General features: G+C 31.6%; 1 protein-coding gene across 2 annotated transcripts; it reads right to left on the bottom strand.

The window, feature by feature from the left end:
- Nucleotides 1–4,298: 4,298 nt before the first annotated feature.
- Nucleotides 4,299–16,724, bottom strand: LOC114176243 (protein argonaute PNH1-like). 2 transcript variants are annotated; one of them, XM_028061213.1, is made up of 24 exons: nucleotides 16,500–16,724; nucleotides 15,570–15,727; nucleotides 9,888–10,191; nucleotides 9,588–9,796; nucleotides 9,323–9,469; nucleotides 9,064–9,197; nucleotides 8,810–8,919; nucleotides 8,565–8,671; nucleotides 8,341–8,479; nucleotides 8,136–8,252; nucleotides 7,805–7,912; nucleotides 7,648–7,719; nucleotides 7,425–7,544; nucleotides 7,087–7,246; nucleotides 6,683–6,804; nucleotides 6,443–6,580; nucleotides 6,224–6,366; nucleotides 5,902–5,964; nucleotides 5,696–5,759; nucleotides 5,450–5,585; nucleotides 5,103–5,176; nucleotides 4,855–4,949; nucleotides 4,746–4,777; nucleotides 4,299–4,572 (listed from the first exon to the last, which is right to left on the bottom strand). In XM_028061213.1, exons 3-24 carry the CDS (start codon nucleotides 10,152–10,154, stop codon nucleotides 4,421–4,423), a joined length of 2,709 nt encoding a protein of 902 aa, XP_027917014.1. In that variant the 5' UTR covers nucleotides 10,155–10,191; nucleotides 15,570–15,727; nucleotides 16,500–16,724; the 3' UTR covers nucleotides 4,299–4,420. The 2 variants fall into 2 exon arrangements, with proteins under 2 accessions (XP_027917014.1, XP_027917015.1); XM_028061214.1 differs by having other exon boundaries at nucleotides 9,888–10,172.
- Between the last annotated feature and the right edge of the window lie 4,459 nt (nucleotides 16,725–21,183).

Here is a 21,183-nt window from a genome sequence, read left to right as displayed (position 1 = left end):
TGGTCTCCGTCTTCAGTACTTTGCTATCTAGAACGAACTGTGATATTCATCTGTTTCAACTTTCAAAATAGATTACCTGGTCCTTTCTGTTGAATAATGTAATCATCATACTTCCAGACTGATGAGCGATAACTTTAAACTTAGTAAAGCTAGTTATTTCCCCCCAACGACCCCAAGTTATAGATTTAGGCCAGATTTGTCAATCTCTTCTTTTTCTTTAGCAAATTTGCCTCTGTTTGGACCATGTGCTCCGTTAATTACTGGCCTTGAATTGTCTGAAAAACCCGCGTCCTGTTTTCCTTCGGATTTCTGCTCAAGTAATAAGTGGGATTTAGGTCTAGTTTTGATATACTTCTGAACAAGGAAATAAGTAAATAAAGTGAAAAAGGTTCGTATATAATTATAAATTTCATTTTCCTTCTTATTTTTTGAAGTGTTGTTTAAGAAATTTACCTAAGCAGACTCTTAGTCCACCTTTAACCGAGTTAGTTACACCGCTTGTGTGTGATTCAACACAACTTGATGCTAATTACTAAGCTGCAATCCCACAACTGAATGCTCTGTTTGGCTGAGAAAAGAGAAATAGATGAGATATAATATGTTAGTGAAGTGGAAATAAATGAGAAATAAAGAATGATGAAAGAGATAAAAAAAAATGAGCATAAACATGTGAGAAATAGTATAGCCATTCCACCACTTAAAATTATTTCTCTTCATTTTCTTCCTTAGGCATCTTCATTCAATTATTCTCCAAATCAAATCAAGTGTAAGATAAATGGAACCTGCTGAGAAACGGTAAGTAGATGTTAAAACAAAATACAAAGAAGTGTAGTAGAGAAACTCAATCGTTTAAATGTAGATATTGGGAAGCTATATGGCGCATGATTTAGGGACTGTAATGTCTACCTGGGTATTGTACTTTAAATATTTGATCTATTTTGTTCTCCCCTTCAGCTACTGACTCTATCATTAAGTTACTACTAGCATCTGAAATTCTTCTTAGAATGTGTTTTGGTCAATTACTGGCTAATTCAATTGATGATATTCATTTCCAATATCATGCACAACAAAGTCTTTTGGCGAGTGGTTTTTATATGGAGCACCTCTCATGTTGGACAAATCCCCATGTTTGATACACGATGCACTGACTTTTTTATTTTAAAAACAACTTAACACAACTAGCAATCTCTGATTCAAGATATACCAAGTTATTAGAATTAATTATAAATCAAGTGTTAGAAACACTAAAGAGACAGATGTTATTCCATTTTTTTCCGGGGTTGAATTTGTGTTTTGGTGGTGAAAGCTTCTGATACTCAGTTTTGATAGTAGTGTTGAATTATTGAACCCTCATTGGCTGTCTTTTGGACAAGGAACTCTGTTAAGGACTTGTTTCCACCAGTGATTAGTAATATCAGATTACATTGGTGTTGTGGTCCAGAACATCTCATAAAACCTTGGTTTCATGAAATGCTATTCAAATTTCATGATTAATTTGATGAAAAGTAGCTCATTGTTACATGCCACTGCCTATTCCCTTTGGTGTTGCACTGTAACGTGGAAATAACACCACGCAATTCTCAATTGACCCCGAAGGTTTTCTGATAAGAGGCTTCAGCTTCCAATTACTTCTGCTCTGTTATCACTTCTCCTGTAGAGCACGGTTTAGTCTTTGATTTCCATTTTCATAATACCGGACATGGAGATAGCGTCTTCAAACCGCTCTGCTAAATTATTTCGTGCTTTTAAAACCATGGAATTGTATTGTACTACCATGCAAGCCATGTGAATGAAAAACATTAGTGCTGAATCTCTCTGCTCTCAAACAGATCACCACAGAACTTGACTTGCAGTTCCTTCCAAATCACATAGATACTTCATTTCAAGATGAAATGCCTCACAGTCTGATATTTTCACAGATATCAATAATAGTTGCATGTCAATAGCATAACCAGGTTATACATTATAGAATTGGAGGATCTCCATAAATCGCTCACCAGTTTATTTTGGGAGGAGAGCTATGAGATTTCAGCCTCTGAAGTTCAAACAGTGGGTTGTCTTTGAGGAAGGTATTTCTAACATCCCTCTGAGAAAATTGGAATTCTCTAAAATTCAACAACTTAGACTAAACTGTTTGAGCATTACTTAAGGGATTAGGAGGATTGACTGAGAAAATTGGCATCACTATGCCTATCTCTATTCAGTTATTGATTTGCGATTTCCTTCTTGATTATTCTTTTTATTAAACCAGAGATTATTCAGGTCAAAAGTCTAAATTGGTGACCAAATCCTTTTCTATACTTATGATGACGCGTGGTAGTATATTATAAAAGTATCAAATTTTATCATTCGGAGAGTAATTCAAGATTTTATAGATGTATCCATAAAATGTTTTTAAATTTTTGAATAAAATTATTAAAAAAATTACTCTTTAAAACATAGATTAATTAATTAAAGTATAACCTAAAATAATTGCAATAAGATTTTAATTCAAATAGAATTATTCATTTAAAAAAATAAATTTAAATAAATTATACCAAAAAGTATAAATTCAAATAATTCATCTTCTTTGATAACAACTCTAATTCCTAGTCTAAATAAAAAATTATAAAATTAGATTTTAAATAATTCTTCTACTGATAATTTTTTTATTAGTATTTTTTCTTTCGTTACTTAAATTTAAAATATCCAAACAAAATATCCAATAACGAGTAGCAATTAATAAGGTTGCAAATTAAAATATTTGTAATTGTTATCTCTAGCATAAATAAAAAACATTTATATCCATAGCTAATTTTATCTGAGTGTAAATTTTTCTTGTCACCCTTACTAGTAACATGATATAACTTTTTGTTAAAAGAATATAAAATTTACCTATTAGATATATGATAATGTAGCTATTCATTATTGAGATACTAAGATCCTGATTAATCAATTATCAGTCGAAGTTTATTAATATGTTTATCTTGAAAAATATATTGTATTCTCTTATAATTTGACTATTATATGTGACAAACTAATAGATTTATTATTCTTTTTTTCATGTCTTTTTATTATCTTATGGATTGTTACTTTATTATTAGGAGGTTAAAAGCTTATATAAAAATGTAATCATGAAAAGGAGTGACATTTATCTCATACTCATGCCTATTCTATTACATATTATTATTGTTATTTTGATCTCTTATTAACTTAAGTGTAAAAAAAATATTTTACAAGTGAAATTTCATTTGATGCTCAAATATCACCTACCAAAACTAGTTTCTAAGTAGTCCACAACTCAACAATGAAGTTCTAGCCTTTCCAATAACTAATTAAAAAACATTCACATTTAAGCAAGAACAAGTAGGTTGGGTATGAGTTTAAATAAAATGCATAAAATCTTGATTCGATCTTTAATCCCTTCATGTTAAACACAACTTTGTGGCCAAGAGGTTCAACAATAATGTCATGGCTGCCTTCACATTAACGTGGGAGATGCACTCACTCATATAGAAAAGTACAATAGGGATTCAATCATAAGGTTGTGATTAGGTCCACATTGGTGTGGGAGACAAGACACTCATACTAAAAGGTTCGAGGAGAAAGTTGAGTTTGTGTCCACATGAAAACTTGTCAATTTACCTTTTATTGGATATTTGATCTTTGTTTGTTGAACATTGAGTACCTTGAATCTTATTTTGGCGTCATACCTTGAATCTTGAGCATCACTAGATCAACTTCAGCCCTTGAGCAATTATTTAAAAACAAATACAAAAATATGTTTAGCTTGGCTAGTCAAATTGTGAATCTGTAACTTGGCCTTGCACTTTGAACAATTATTTATTAAAATATGAAAGTGTGTTTAATTGTTCTTCAGGCCTTGAGCAATTTATCTAGAGCCCTGACACCTTGAACACCTCTAATAAGCCCACAATAAATAATTTGCACTTTATTTTTAGTTTAACATTAAATAGCATGCTTCAATTGGTTTTCAACAAACAATTTGCACTAGTTTTTTCTTGGTTTAACACTAAAACGTGTGTTTTAATTGCATGCAATAAACAATTTGTATTGATTTCTTCTTTGTTTAACGCTAAATAATGTGTTTCAATTGGACTGTAATAAGTAATTTGCATCAATTTATTCTTGATTTAATACTGAATAATGTGCATCAACCAACCTACAATAAACAATTTGTACTAATTCCTTCTTGGTTTAACATTAAGCAAGGTGCTCCAGTCTACACAATAAGCTTCCCTAAGCACTAGAAAGACTGAAAAACAACCTAGACTTGGTCAAAAAATTCCATGCAGAGAATCATGAATTATGAGCAGGTTAGGTTGTACATCTTGAACTTTCTCACTTCGATTAATTTCAATTTTCTTTTCCTACATATGCTGCTGTTTCTCTACGTGGAAGTCTCTCTATCGGTTCTCGTTCAACAGTAAAACATGACATTCTTCACCTTCTCTTTCAGAGCTGGTAGTGGCCGAACCGACTCATCTTTTGATCTAGCAATCTCATGAACATCTGGTTCCATGTAGAAACGAGCTCTGTATGCTGCCAAGTGAGCATAGTACGCAGGAGGCACTGGACACATAGCATACAAATTATTAATACCCAAATTCCAAGATTTTGTTTTTGTTAAACCAAATGTGTGTATTGTATGAGGAGTTTGAGTGACTCCTATGAAAGATTAAAACAGGTAAATGATGATGCAACTGATACAAGTACATATGTTACGCTAGAGACAAAAGACTTACCTACAGAAACAGACCGTGTACATCTTGCATATCTACAATCAAAATAGTAAGATTATTTCACGATAATAATGGAGCAACAAGTTTTAGATGATTGAGAGAGGTTATTTACGTGTAACACAAGTTGTTGGTCAGAGATTGAATCTCATCGGCAGTGAAATTGTTCTCGTCCCACAGAACATGATAATGAGCTGGTCTACTTGTACCCTGTAAATTGCATTTATGTGAATCTCTTTAACATCTCATTTTTCTTATAATCTACTCCAAGAGAGGAATATCTTATTCTTGTTTCTGTATTGGAACAAAATCAAAGTTCAACCTAACACTAACATATCCCTTTAGTGTAGCCACACGTGATACCTGAATTCCTGCATGACTGCATAAATAGAAATCGAATTCCGTAGGATGACAGATCTTAGAATCCACCACGGTACCTACATTAAAAATCAAAGTTGTTATGTAGTCGGAGAGATATGTTATTTTACATTAAACTTTTACAGCAAATTATAGGAAGACAAGAGAGGGAAAGTGTGTGATAAGATAGGCGATGTGATGGAAAGAGGTAGAGAAAAGAATTGTGTGGAGATTGTTGCATAAATAACATTTCTTTGTCAAGCTATCTTGGTGTATGTCCTGTTGGATTTCACGAACATCCTTAGATTGGTGACATGCTCTAACGATAGAAAATGGAAGTTAAAATTTTTTACCTGGTAAGATATTCCCACTCTTATCAGTGCTGTTTCTGTCGTCATGATTGTTTGAGAAAAGTCTGGTGTGATGCCGTTTTTGAACCACAACAAATGTTACCGGAGGTTGGTAACTCGGTTCCAAAGATGCACAAGCCTACACATTAGCAATGAAAGCATGAAACAAGGTCAGAGTGTGTTTCTAGCTGGCATTTATCGTCCAAGAAAATGTAAATAAATATAACTGCAATCAATATATCCAAGTACCTTACGAATGGCATCAAGCTCATACAACAAAACTTGGTAGAATTGTCCTTCACTTACTCCATCCCTGTAAATATATTTAATGACTATAAATAATATAGACCATCCTCCATTTTTCAACTTGTATGACTGTAATATGTCCAAGTCCCTAGCTTTCTCTGCAAGAACACCTTTTTTTTTTCTCAAATATTAGAACAGACCAACCTTACCTGTAAAATATTATTCTCAATGGTTTTTGTCCGGTTGCTTTCTTAAACGAGAGTAACAGCTCTCTGCAGTAGAACAGAATAGTATGATTCAAGATGGTAGCTGATGTCGAAGAACAATTACAGGTAATCAATGCAAAACCATCAAGTGAAAAAAGCTGGAGCAAGAACCAAGACCTTTCTCATCAGCCAATTTAAACAATGTAAACAAAGACATTTTCAGGCTTAACAAGACAATCAAGTCAATACCAAAACAAAATTTGGAGGCAAGCGTGACCTCCCATTTAATCCAAATATGAAAAATGGTCAGGCTGCTACTAAGTACCTGATCATGCCACCATAAACTACACCATGATGAGGATCCTTCCAACACTTAAAAAGATCTTGAATGAGTTCCTCACGATGAGGCTGAGCACATACTAATCCTGCATACTTTGTTACTTCCGGCCAGTCCTGGGAAGCTACAACCTGAATAACAGTAATCAGAAGACTAAATCTATGGCAAACTATAAGTTATAGCCTATAGGACTTTGGAAATACTTACAGCAGCAATGGATGGACAAGGGTCCTCTCCAGATTCTGGATGAGTCACATCAGCTCCAAAAATTATTGTTGGAATGTCACTAACCAATGGGATCCTCCAACTTAAGGCATCCAAAAGTACTGTGTTCCTTCCTCCCAACTAAAAGTTTATGTAAGAAAGATTAAGTGAAAAATGTAAAAGAGAAAGGTGGGCGAATATTATTGAGTAGCAAGTAACCTCTCTCTTAAGTTAAGAACAGACCTTGACATTGATCTTTAAGGCCACATTTGCCAGATACTGTCTATTGATCTTGAATACGTGTTTTGAAAGACAGCACTGAGAAATCAACCCCAGATCTGTTTCGCAGATTCTTTTGAGATCACCTGAAAGAAGAATTTGATTTTTAAGTGCAAGCATGACTTTATGGAGAAGGTAAAATGCTCAGGCGCTTTTTCTTGGAAAGACAAGGAATGTAGTAGCAAGATACTAGAATCTCTTAGAGTGCAAAAGTTCCAATTTCACATGCATGTAAGACAAAGAAAGCTGATCTAGTAGTGAGGTACTACTAGAACCTCTTAATATATCTATATACACCTCTACCATGGTAGCTATGCTCATGAGCTGATGCTAATGATTGGACATATTAGAGTGACTTGGAATCATACCATACAGAGAGCCGTTATTATCTGGAAGAATGGCAATTAGCAACTCTAGTTCTTTCCCACCAAGTTTATCTCGTACAGCAGAATGTACGTACTTCAAGGCTTTCTTTACCATATCAGGTCTTGCTGTGTATATAGGAATCACAGGGTCTAGACTAAATTCCTGTGAAAAGAAAAAAAAAATGTATACAAGTCTACATGATAAATTGATAATGATATATAGAATAACGAGAAAGAATGGTTATAATTGGAAAAGTGATGTGAATTGCTAGTGCTGCTCAAACAAGCAGTCTCAAATGTAAAACTTCTCAAAATGGTATAACCAAAATTTGAAACTTTACCATGCCTGAGATTTGGCACATTTGAACCAACTGTTGGCAAAACCCGCGAGCAATTTCTTGGATACTTCGTGAGAAATTGATACATGCCCAATATCTTACAGTGCTTCCGTTTATAACTTTCTACATTGAAATAACAAAATAAATTCAGCCTAGAAGTGGGAACGATAATTTTTACTTTAACGTGATCAAATTATAACCATGATTTTTTAATGTATGAGCGAACCTTGTTCATCATGTTCCATTGACCAACTTGTGGCAAGTGTTCTTTCTCTCTTCCAGTGTCGTGATATTTCAACTTAGAAGATAGAAGAGCCAAAATGTACTATCAGCAGAATGCCAAAAGCTAAAAATAATTGACCAATTTAACTATAGGAAATTACCCATGGAGCAGGAAGAACCCGAGCTTCAACTGATGCAAGTTTGCTGTCAATGCTGATACCAAACTCCTTTACATAGGGATTATACTCATAATTATTTTCTTGAATTGTCTGGTAGTACATAGAGAAAGTCATAAATTAATCAAACCAAACCACAATACACATAATTTTTCTGTTTGTAAAGAGAATAAATGACTGAAAAAGAGAACTTAAAACAATTGCAATTTATCACACATGTCACTGCTCTTCAGTTTCCAATTAATTCTGACAAAAATAAAAGTATAAAGAAGAAAATAAAGGTTGGAGAGTGATATCAAGAATCCATGACAATGACCTGTAGAATGTCTGTCTCTTGTTCACGTGGTCTCTGGCATGAGACCTTCAGCAGAGAAGTTATCTGCTTTTCGTTGAGCCCTTTTGTATATCTCTGACCCCCAACTATCTTACATGCCTGGGATAAGATTCACGACGAATTGTTCACTAAAAAATAAAGTACAAAGAAAAAAAAAATGGTTCAATAAATTGAAGGAAGAGCTTACCTCCATAGGCAAATAGTTCACCTTCTTTTGACTTCCTACTTGAAGGCAGGGTAGATGAGAATATATAATTGTATATCCATACATTTCTTGAAAGTAATCAACTACTGATTTCATGTTCATTTTCTCATCGACAGGGAAACTGTTGGGAATAAAAAAGACAACAATTCCTTGAGAGGTAAATCTAAAAAATTCCATTTTCCACTGCAAAAGTTACAAAACCATACTTGAGCTCCCTTGTAGGTTGTGATGTCAATCCTGTAATTCTGTACTTCCTTCGAAAACTTCCTCTATGTGTAACTTCCACTTTCACACCTCTTAAGGCTTTCTTAATCTGCATTAGTGACACCAATGATATTTTGGTCAGATCTGCTTAACTATTTCTCATGGTTTCCACTTATTTCGTTCAACTCGTGAGGATAATAGTGTCTGTAAATACAAAGATTGCTAGCTTCCATAGTAAACTCCATACCTTGACACGATCCGCATCTGACAGTGGCTTTGAGAGCACGTCTTTTCCCAAAATTTGAGCAACAAAGTCAATTACAGGTAGTGGTTCAATAAACGCCATTGATGACATGTCTGAGACAAAGAAGCATAAAAATCAAAAGGAAAAAGAAAAGAAGCGTTTTAGTATTTACTGTTGACAAATTATTATTATGAGTGACAGTATTAAAAAATCTCAGCTTGATAAAGTAAAATTAAAAAAAAAAAAAGAACTCTCACCAATATTAAGGGACAATCCCATCTGAGTAGGCCTAATACTTTGGTAGAAGCCACGCCATGATTCCAGGCCACCACCTAATTGCTGTGGTTTTCTTAAATCCGGAGAATATAGAAACCTCCCAATTGAGACGAAGCTAAACATGCAACAGAAGCAAAATAAGACCCAAGAAACATTGAAACAAGAAGATAGTAGCAATAGCTTCCTTCAGTTTAAGAGGAAGCAATGTATACAATGTTAAAAGAACAACCACAAATGCACCTCTGAGCTGCAAGCTCCCTCAATACAATGTCAATGACAGTAAGCGCCTCTTGCGGGGTGTCCACTTGTTTCCCACTCAGAAGCTCACGTAATTGATGCATGCTGACACGAGCTGCAAACTTTATCACCACTTCAAATTCTCTTTCCCTGGCAAGAGTGATTGAAACTCTTTTTTAATAACTCAAAAGGCAACTTTCAAGCTCCAAAAGTTTGGGGAGCTGTTAGGAACAAAACATCATGACATAGCTAATGGAACAATCATCACCTGGTACCACCAGTACCCTCATCATCCTGGCTCAATACTATGGAGAACTCTTTGGATGCAAAAGGAAGCAAGCCAGCAGTGTAGAGATTTCTTCCTCCATCATAAACAGGAAGCCTCATCCCCAAGTCAGTGTTCCTGTGAAGCCTCACCAACTCAGATACGATGGCTTTGCTTGTTTTACGAGAGGTAACTTCAGGTGTTATTGTAACCTTCACAAAACACACACGATAACCTCAGTAAAGACTCAAATCAAATTATTAGTCTGTCTAGATTGTATGTTTACCAGAGAGGTGGACTTACATTGTAATGGCTCAAGTCAGAAGCTGATATATCTGCCAGAAAATGATTAGCTTTGACCAGACACTTTGTCCCCAGTTGGCCATAGCCAGGTCTGGCAGGAAACACAAGACTTTTGCAAGCAGAGGAAACCAATTGTGAGTCAAGTCCTGTTTCTTGTAATTTATCTTGTTTGCATTGGCTTCTTCTTCTTCTATCTTTTCTTCTAAGGTCTTTTGATCTGTGCAGGGCCCTCCTAGATTTCACTTGATCCTCCGCTGGATCCTTCATTGCACTTGCCAAATAGTTCTGAAGAAAATAAGGAAGTCTGAAAAAAGTGGAGTTGGAGGAGCAAGAGGTGAGAGATTAGAACAAGGGATAAACTAAAAGGTTTATGGCAAAGCAGGTTCCACGTTTTTACTGAGAACCATAACTCGGCTTATATGCACTTGTCTTGAAGGAAGACAAGTGTTAAAGAAAGTACAAGAGTGGGAAAGGCATGAAGAGGCCTTGTAACGGCTGAAAGCTGAAAAGAAGGGAAAATAAAAAATAAAAAAAGAAGAAAGGTATGGCATGGCATCAAATCTCGACAGTGTTTCATCTTCCCCTAGGCGCTGTACATTCTCTGAAACTGAAAGTGAAAAGATGGGGAGAAAAATAAAGTGACGTGCATACATGCAAAAGAACCAACAATCTCCTATAAAATTCTAATAACCATAGTTGCTCCCATTGGAACAGTGTGATGGCCTAATTTTGACTTACCACTCTCTCATGTTTATGGGCACATACAATAATAAAAAAACTTTGCCCTCAAGTCCCCAACACCAACACCACCACCATCTCCACTTTCCTTAAAAAAATGTAATGTTCCATAAGCTGAGAAGCACATGAAAGAAAGAAAAAAAAAATGGTTGGGGTGGAGTGTAGTTAATTATTTGTGGGGGAGTCGAAAGGGGGTTTAATTTTTGTGGTCCCAAAAGGATGTTTGAATTTTACCCTACTCCAAGTTGTTGGCAGGAGAGTTTGTAAGATTGCATGTATAAATACCCTTTTCAGCGAGCACAAAGGAGCTTTAACTCCTTCCCAAGTTGAATTACAACGACAGAACGGGACCCTAAAGCAGATTGAGTAAGCACACCACAGCACAGCACAGCACAGAACAGAAGGAGGGTAGCAGTAGCAGAGACAAGAGGCATAAAAAACAGGAACAAGGAAGGAGTCAAAACAAAATTTGAAGCTTGGTTGTGCTTGGATATCCGGACAGTATGCATGAACATGCCATAATGGCTGCCTGCCAAATGCCAAATGCCAATGTCAGTTGTACGTGCACCCCAAGGGTAAATGCTGCAAAAAACAAATAAATTCGATTTTCGCCCTTTTTCTCTTTGTTTTTCGATGGGGTGATGGGGGAACTAGGGATACCCAAGAATGGTACAACTGATAGTAACTCTCTTCAACTATTTCGGATCATTACAAACACACCAAGAACAATCATGTGTCCTGTCCCTTTCACTGGCTTCACACGACAGATACAACATCTATATATAAAATCAATAACTCCTTCCCTAACAAAAAATGTTCATCATAAATCAACAACACCACCCATGTGAACACTTCCATGCCCCATATTAATTCCTGAACCAAACCTCACTGTATGGCAACCAGCAAAGGTTTCAGATTTTGTTCCTATGACAACATTATTGCTGCTGCTGCTGCTGAGGAGAGAAAAGAGAATTAATGTTGTTATTGGATGTATTGGTAAGACGCATTAATTTTCATACTCATGTTCTTCTGTCTGACTGCTTCTTTGGTCAATGTGATTTGATTTCTTTCGATTTTGTCACATCTAAGCTGTAAAATTTCCCTCTGCCCATGCCCACCATGCCCAGGGCCCCCTCCTCCAACCTTCTTCCTCTCTAATTCTCTCTTATTGTTGCCTCAACTTCACTTCTCATTTTATTCATCTAATCAAACCAACCAAACCAGAGAGGTAGAAGATCCTAGTAATTTTCAACCATCGTCAAACAAAATTCAAAGCTTATAAAAGTGTTTAGACAAAACTATTTCCTACCAGGTCATGTACTAAAAAATCCACAAAAACAGAAACCTTCGCCAGAGACCTACTGCACCCTACAAACAAACCCCAAACCACACCTCTCTTACCTACAATCGTTTTCACCATGTCACGTGACCAACTGACCATTAGACAAAAGACATGATTTACATGTAACTCATACTTACCACAACCATGTCTTCATGTAATTGCTGTTATTAAATGCATTATTATCTCTCTCTTTGGATGGATGCTTTTGTAATAACGTTCGGCTTTAGAAATATCTGACAACAAATTAAAATTATTTTTTGCGTTCATTAACGATAAGTAAAGGATTATTTTCTCAAAAGATTGAGATTTATTTAAACAGTTGACTATTTCGATAATTTTTTTTCACCTATATTTATTTAGATTCGAATTTCTAAATACATATTTGAAAAACAAAAATTATACGTCAGTTATATCATCTTATATTGATTTGTCATTGCTATGAAAATATTTGAATATGACAATTAAGGTTATTTTATCTACTTTTGTATACTTTACCAAGGTTATTCTTATTCTTTTTCTCATATAATCTAATCAACATTTGTCCTATCACACGTGAACAAAACTAACCTCGTCATCTTCTATCATTTTGCAATACATTCTCAACCTAACATATAATTACACGTCAATATTTTGTTTTAGTAAACAATCACTCTGGCCACTAAAGGTGGCAGATGTAATTATACCAGTTCCTAAAATAAAAATGTTAAATAAATTCCTAAACTAGATTACCATCATTTTAATTCCTAAACATAAGATAAAGTAATTAACTTCCCGTTATTTCTCAGAAAAAGAATATGCTCTTTCCTGAAAAAAATAATATGGTTTGAACACTGAAAGTAATGGTTGTAATGAAGTAGATTTTTCCACTTTGGTTACTGGATTTGTTTCTGTGTTTGGCTATGTAAATTTGTGATGTTTAAACTTGAAAAAGTAAAGAAAATTGAAAAGGGAACCGTACTTTGACAGTGGAAATGCTAAAAAAGAAGAAATATATATTAATTTAATAAGAAAAATGGAAAGTGAGTTGTGAAAGTGTCACTATCGTATGATATTTTGTATATATGATATTTTGCATTGTTTGCCTGATCGAGCACCAACTCCTTCACCTAAGGCGATCTTACTAAGATCATGATGAAAAAAAGATTCCTGGCCCAGATTCGTTTCGTTGAACCCCAAGGAAGGATCATATTCATATAGGTACGACAAAAAAACAAAAAAGGTGTTTTAAAATTATAACATTTATGCTGTGAAAAAAAATTAACTATGGGTTTGATAGGGATGAAAATAGAGAATCAAAAGAATGAAAATCACCAAAAAAAATGTTTTACAGGCTTCCATGGAGGAATTTTGTAAGTTAAGATTCATGATTGTTGTAACTTTGTATGACACTACGTTGGGAAAATGTTTGGCTTAATTTTAGCTGTAATTTTTGTTTTTAATTTGTTATGACTTTAATATCTTGAGTTTTTATTATCTGTAATGTTAGTGTTTCAATTTTTTTTTTTGTTTTTATACTTTTGATCCTTCATTTTTAATAATATGTAACCATTGTAAAAATATATTAAATCTCTCTCACTCAAGTTACATTTGGTAATAAGGTAAAAGAGAAAGTTATGAGAAACGTATGGTTTTTCTTCAATACGATGGTGTGATGTTTAAAGTAACAGAAAGTTACAAACAGGGAAGCTTAAATTTAGATAAACTTATTGATAAGTAAAAATTAAGAGATTAAAATTGTATTAAAAAAATCAATATTAGAATTAATAAATGATTAAAAGTTAAGGAACTAAAATTACAGAAAAAAATGAAAAAAAAAAGTTTATATAATATACGACAAAAATTCCTATTACTCAACATTGTCAAGATTTCTCAGGGAAAAGTTCTATCTATTAGAAAACTTATGATTGATATTAAACATTTTGTCGTCTATAACATCTTCGTATTAAGTGTAAAGGGAAATAATGTTAATATTTTATATTTTTAAATATTGTATAGACTTTCTCTCTATTCACATAAAAAATTATTGCATTGATTGAATCAAATAAATATAACTAAGTAATTTAGAATTTGTAGTCCTATTTTGTAAGAAATTAGTAATATTAAATGAGCCTAACTATCGTTTACAATAAATTTGATTTTTTTATAAAATTAAAATTAATAGAAAAATAGGCCGAAAAATATTTAACCAATATTAAAGCATATATATAATAAAAATTTAATATAGTCATAATACCTGAAATTCACGGTGATCACCATTACGGAATATAAAAAAGGCTTTTCTTTAGGGAGCACACATTCAATATTGACTTGAAAATTAATAGAAACACTAATTCATTCTATTAATTTTGTTTAATGTTTGGGTAAGAAAAATATTTTATTTTTATTTTATAGTCCGATAAAATATTATTTTTTATTACACCTGTAACTATTAATTGTGGAGTAGGAAATAAAAAGTAAATCTAAATGGGAGGAAATTTGATTAATAAACGATAACTATGAGTGTTTATTACAGTTTTATAAAAATGAAACTCGTTATTTAATATTTCAATAAATGTGTCAAAAATAATTAAAGAAAAATATTACAAAAGTTAATTTCAAACATATATGATTTTTAATATATTGATAATTCAACACATAAAACGGAGAAAAATTATATATTTTGGTAAAATAAGTCATCCTCTAATTTAGTATGTAGTTTTTATTTTGTTTGTATTCGTGTGTAAGCTTTAAAAGTATTAAATACACACTGTTAAGTACTTTGATTACTTGAAAAATAAAAAGTGGTTAATAATTTCGTTTCAAATATCATAATATTTTTCTTTTTCACTTCAAAAGCATACTTATTTCCTTAACCTATACACTCGATGTATCCAAGAAGAAAATATTACTAGTTTTTATGTGAATGAAGTAAAAGATACTTTAATTTTATTTTATAAAAAAATTTAAAGACCATATATTAGACAAATTTCGAAGAAATAAATCATTTATTTTATATATATATATATATATATATATATATATATATATATATATATATATGTCTTAAAACATTTTGTATGTTATATATAAAATCATCTGTCATTGCATATATGATTTTATCTAAAGTTTAGCTAATTTTAGTCATAACATGTTCTCAATTAAATAAATAAATAAATATATATATATATATATATATATATATCATATTATATTATGTGTTGTGAATTATTTTGAATTTAAATTTAGCATAAGATTGAGCAGGTGAAATACTAGTTGTAGGAGAATATTATTATTGAAAGAGATATTTTGGACACGTAATGCAATGATGACAAAATGACTAAGTGAGACCCTACTTCCATTACCCATCCATGAAAACAAACAAGAACAGAAGAAGGAAAAGAATAATTCAGGAGAGTCATATTAAACCAAACTGTCTTACTAGTTTCTGGGTTATGAACTTTGGTTGAAACACCATACATGGACATGAAACAGCTAGGTGCATATAGGGTATAAAAGAAATAGCAAAATATTGTTTTGAAGTTAAAAGATATAGTTATGAGTATGACTAGTCTGAATGAGAAAGAAAAAAAATGGAGAGAGAGCATAGTAAGTAGAAAGCAAACCTTGTGCTTTACGCCATGTATCTTATGCACCAATCCCTGCCAATTGTTGTAACTGCTGCCTTTGCTTTTAATGTCTGCAACTGCGTGCTCTAATGCTCTAACTACGCCAAACTTCAACTATGAACTCGACTTTTCAACCTCCAACTTCCCCTTTCAACCTACACATAATATTACATACTGTAAATGGTTTATACTATAACAAACCGGTTTTCATTTAAGGTGTTGAAAGACACGAGTGTGAAGCGCATGCAGCTAGCTACGTAGACTGCTAAAACTGGTTTATCACGTTAAAGACACGGGACAATACATTAGCGTATATGGGAATAATGAAGCTATATATGCTAACTCTATAGCCTCAATATCTGATACTCTGAATTGAAAACTTCATTCATGTACAAAGGCAACAACTAGAGTGTAGAGTATACTTTCTTTTCTTGTTTGGATTCAGTGAAACAACAACCTCAAAAAGCAACGTTTGGGAAAGCAGAAAAGTAAATTGAAACATGTATGAGAAACTGCGAAGGAGTAAACGAGATTTTAGAATTGGTTGAGGTTGAGAGAAGGAAGATAGATTTGGGGAGGTGAGAGGAGAGGAGACCAGGTGTTTATTAGGGATGGTTCACTTTCTGCTATTGATAAAGCATGTATCAAAGAACACTACTCTAAGAAAACAGTACTCTCCTCACTCAGTGCCTTTAAGAAAGGAGAATCAGAAGTGAAACCGGTTTTGAAAGCGTGCCACTGATTGTCAAAAGGGGGGAACACTACGAGACCTTTTACCTTTTGGGAACCATAAAAGAAACGTATAGCTATAGCATTGCATGATGTGTATGTATATAATATTAAAACGAATAATTGCAGAAAGGAGGATTTTGAATTTTGATGATTTATAGTAAGTATATGATTATGCATGTGGTGAGTGGTGCCTACTATGTGTGCTGCAAAGGTTAATTTGAGTGCAGTTGTATAGGTGGAAGAATTGCAGGTAAGTGTGGTTTTATTGGTTTGTGAAATGTGTAGCTTAGAGATGTTGTATGAGAAAGAGTTAAAGGAGGAAAAGAAAGGTTGTGTCAGCTTCTTTGACGGAAATATGACCGGTCGGAAATTCAGATTCCGGGGACTATGTGTCAGTAAAGTGAGAGAGAAAGAGAAAAGAGGAGAGGGTGAAGCACATGTGCATTGCTGGGTCGAACTTTTATAAAGGAAAGGGCACTGCATACGAGAACCCCACCCTCGTTTTTTTTTTCATCTCCATCCAAATCTCTCTTTTTTTTTTTTTTCCTTTGCTCTTTTAAAAAATATTAAAAAAATAAACTAAATATTTTCGTAGTATTTCACTGTATAAAATGTTATATATTTTTCCTTCTCATTATGTGGTGCTTTACCTTAAATGGATGTTACGTAAGATATGCATGAAGTAATGTGAAGGATTTGTATTTTCTTTGCGAGACCACGTGGCGAGTGAAGTTAAAAAATGTATTACTGAATGGTATATAATATACTATAGTTGCAGTTATTTACACAAAAAAGAAAGTTTCTTATAAAAGAGGGTTTGATTTGATCGGTTAGACTACATCATTACGTGCAATGGGAGTTTTCAATTTTTGTCAACTTCGATTCAATGGGAGATTACAACGATTGATCTCAAAAGAAATTAGAAGAATGGAGTCTTATACTTAAACCAGAAAGTATTGTGCAGAGAAAAAGCTTATATTTTGTCACAAACTAACTTCTGTGCACACACTTTATATTTTTCTTCAGTCGACAAACTTATTAAAATTTTCAATGGATCTATAATATATCTATTTCTTTTACATTTCAATTTACATGAATGGAAATTGTAAAATAATCAATAAATACATAGTTCATTTTAATTAAATAAATAAATTTGAAATTTCAGGTACGAACAGATAATGCAGAATAAAATTAAAATAATATTTTTTGAAATACTTTAAGAAACACAAAGTGATCTGTTACTAAACTCTATTTTTATTGGAATTGTGTGTAAGTCGAAGTCGAATAAAAATATATAAGAAGAATAATATATATATATATATATATATATATATAAAGTGAAAAGATTTATTTATTCATTACTTAATATTGTTGGTTAATCTCAGCAATTAAATCCTTTACTTTCTTGTTAATAAAGAATTAATAAAAAATTAAGATGTTGTATTTAAAATCTTGTAAGTAAGATCTAAAGTAGAAATATTGTGTATGGTTGGAATCCAAATGGCAAAAGAGAAAAAAAAAAAAAAAAAGAGTATCATTTACCTTGAAATCTTCACCCATTTTTACATTTGTTACGGTGGTTGGGCCATGGGCTTTATGAATCTTCTTTCATGAAGAAGCATAAGTCTGTAGAATAATAAATATTCACGTTAAGGAGATATTTAAATAATAAGGAGACATTTAATTGTTACGCACTGACACGTCTTAACACTAATGATTTTTTACTAGATCAAATAATATACTTAAATCAATTATAATTTTAATATGTAATTTCAATCTATATTATAGTTCATTCTTGTAATATAAGTCCATTATATAAATGTTTTAATCTTAACGAAGCTAATTATGTTTCACCTATAATCAAATTGATTGAGTAAAGAATAAAAATAGGTGAAGTATAAATTTAAAAGTATTAAAAATTTAAATTTGTTTAACTTTAGATAACATAACTTTTCATAAAATTATACAATTTTAATCCTTTTAAACAACATATTTTATCATAATTATTTTAAATTTTATATAATTTTTTTAAACTTTTTTATCTAATGAAAATATATCTTTGTATTCATAAAACGTTTTGAAAGTGTATGACGTGTAATATTTTATTGTAAAACATAATCCAAAAAAAAAACACCACAAGAGACGATAATCCATTGGTGAACTCGCCATCAACAAAGTTAAAAGTAAATTACACATACTATTTATTTTGAAAAAAAGAATTATATCTCTCACCTTTTATTTTGACTTTTATACATTCTAGCATTAAATGCCGACCACAATATTTTTTTGTGAGAAAACCTCGCAGTAAATTATCACATAATCCAACTTTAGTTGGACATATTTACACATAATTATTTTTTAGAAAGTTGATTGACTGATTTGACTGGTCTATTGAGTGTTAACTTCAAACAGGTAAAGTATTACAATTTTTAAAAGGTGGAAATCAATAAGAAAAACTAATCAAATCAGCGTGGAATAAGTAAAAACTAGAGTGAAAAATAGGTTTGAAATGATATTTTATATTACACTATTTTTAATCTTTTATTACTATTATCTAAAGTACTCTTAAGACAAAATTAAAATATATATATATATATATATATATATATTTATTTATTTATTTATTTAAGGATTTCACAACATAAACTAGTTTCTTATAATTAAAAATTATAATCTTATCATAATGTATATTCTTTTATTACTTAAAACATTTTGTTAAGGATATAATTTATTAGGATATGGTTTAATTTAGGATTAAATATATTTTTAGTTTTTAAACTTTTAGTAAAAATTGAAATTAGTTTTTCTTTATATATTTTGTCCAATCTAATCTCTCAACTTTAAAAAGGGTTAAATATGTTTCTGATCCTTCAAGTTTCAGTGAAATTTGAAATTAGTCCATCTTCAAAACTTTCGACCAATTTAGTCCTTTTAACCAAATTTGGTTAAGTTTATCTAACGTTTCAAGTGCATTTAACGGTAGTATTTGAATTGTTTAAAAAAATTTGGTAAGAATGACTAAATCCATGTATTTCTAAAGATGAAAAACTAAATTTGTATAAAATTTCGAAGAGGGACTAATTCCAAAATTCACTTAAACTTGACCAAAAACATATTTAACTCCTTTAAAAATACTTGAATTTAGTCATTTTAACCAAGATTTATTAAATTTATTTAAGGTTTTAAATGTGTTTTTCAACTAATATTAAAATATTGAATAAATTTAATAAAATTTGATTAAAAAAATTATATCAACATAAATCTTAAGTCGAGAGACTAAATTGAACTAAAATTTATAAAATAGACTAATTACAATTTTCACTATGTAAAATTTAAGCGACAAAAATATATTTAATCATGTACTTTATACCTAAATATAACCATAATGTAATTTGTGAGAGGAAAAGGGTAATCGATGCAAATAGAAAGATATATTTTATTTAATGTAGTACATTAAGATTTAGAGTTAAATTAACTTTACGTAATAATATTTGAGGAAAAAATTATTTTTGGAATAAAAAAGCTACATAATAATTTAACGAAAAAGAAAAAGGAATCTTAAATTAATCTATTTAAAACGAAATTTTGAATTATAATATAAAAAAATGATATAGAAATGAGAATGAGAGAAATTATTCAGGAATAAAGAAGGTAGTTTTGAAGTCAAAGGGAGAAATGATTGTGTTTGTTTTAAAAGGTTGCGGAATATTGGACGCAGCTTGACCCACCAAAACGTGAGAATGATTGACAAAACGTTGCAATCAAAAGGAACATGCATGTCCATAAAGGTGAGAATGATTATGAGGGGATCCGTCAATCTCACCATAACAGTCATTAGATGCTCTTTTCTTCAAACCACCACTTCACTCATTAGGCTTCATCATTTATCATCACCGCTTCACCTTCTCTCATGGCCAAAACATCATTTAACTTATTACTTCAAAATTTAATTGTACATTCATTACAAATAAAAAAATTTGAACACAATATAAATATAAAGACAAAGACTAATAAAAATATTATCTTTAAAATTGTAGGTAAAGAATAGTGCTAATTTTTAACACGTGAGTTAAACTCATATCTTATTAGTGTCGTATCTTTTCAACAATTTTTTTTCAAAAAATTTAAAAATATCAGTTTGTATGATCGACTAAGAAAAACCCCTCTGTATGGAAGGTATTCGTGACTTAAATTTTTTCTCCTTGAAAAAGAAATACCAATGTGAAAGAAGAAAAATTGTGATTCAATTCCTTCCTTTAACAAAAGAACTAACTTAATATTTGTTGATAAAAAAAAAAAAACTTTATCAAATAGTTTTCAGAAAAATCATGGCCCTAATTCTTTAACCTTTAAACATTTTCCTTTTACCGACATTCTTTTCACCTTATAATACATCCAACGCAGTGGGCAACCTATTATTATTATTATTATAATTTCTTTATCAACGGTGATTGATATCAGAATTAAGATGTGTTATGTTATGATTGCATTTTGTTAATCAGAAGCCTGAATTAAACTATTTAATCAAAGAAACCAGCTCCTACACAAATAAATTATGCCACCAACACTGACATATTCAACCAGCTGCAAGGAATATTTCGAAACACTTGAATTCGTGCAATCCATACTCCAAGAAACCCTATTTCAACCCACACCAATCTGTAAAATGCAGAAACTTATTTTTTAGGGAAAAGCGTCTTTGTTGTGGAAGAAGAAATCAATAAAATTGTAATTATATAAATATACAAAATGAAACACTGCGAACACAAAGGAACACAATTAAATTTATACTTTAAAATTATTGGCAATGATAAAACGATGTCACAAAGCACAAGGTGTCTGCAAAGGTTGTAATGTTGATAGAATATAATTAATGTAA

The sequence above is a fragment of the Vigna unguiculata genome, chromosome 3, assembly GCF_004118075.2.
Source record: "Vigna unguiculata cultivar IT97K-499-35 chromosome 3, ASM411807v1, whole genome shotgun sequence".
Lineage (NCBI taxonomy): Eukaryota > Viridiplantae > Streptophyta > Magnoliopsida > Fabales > Fabaceae > Vigna > Vigna unguiculata.
The sequence above is the reverse complement of the archived record's forward strand: the minus strand, read 5'-3'. Positions and strand labels throughout refer to the sequence as shown.

Bases quoted from the DNA above. Each gene is read 5' to 3' on its own strand.
- LOC114176243 (XM_028061213.1), bottom strand. From the start codon at position 10,154: ATGAAGGATCCAGCGGAGGATCAAGTGAAATCTAGGAGGGCCCTGCAC. The intron at 8,253-8,340 runs GTAAGCTCTTCC...ATCTTATCCCAG, and splicing joins TGAACTATTTGCCTATGGAG to GCATGTAAGATAGTTGGGGG. The intron at 4,573-4,745 runs GTAAGTCTTTTG...CTATGTGTCCAG, and splicing joins TACACGGTCTGTTTCTGTAG to TGCCTCCTGCGTACTATGCT.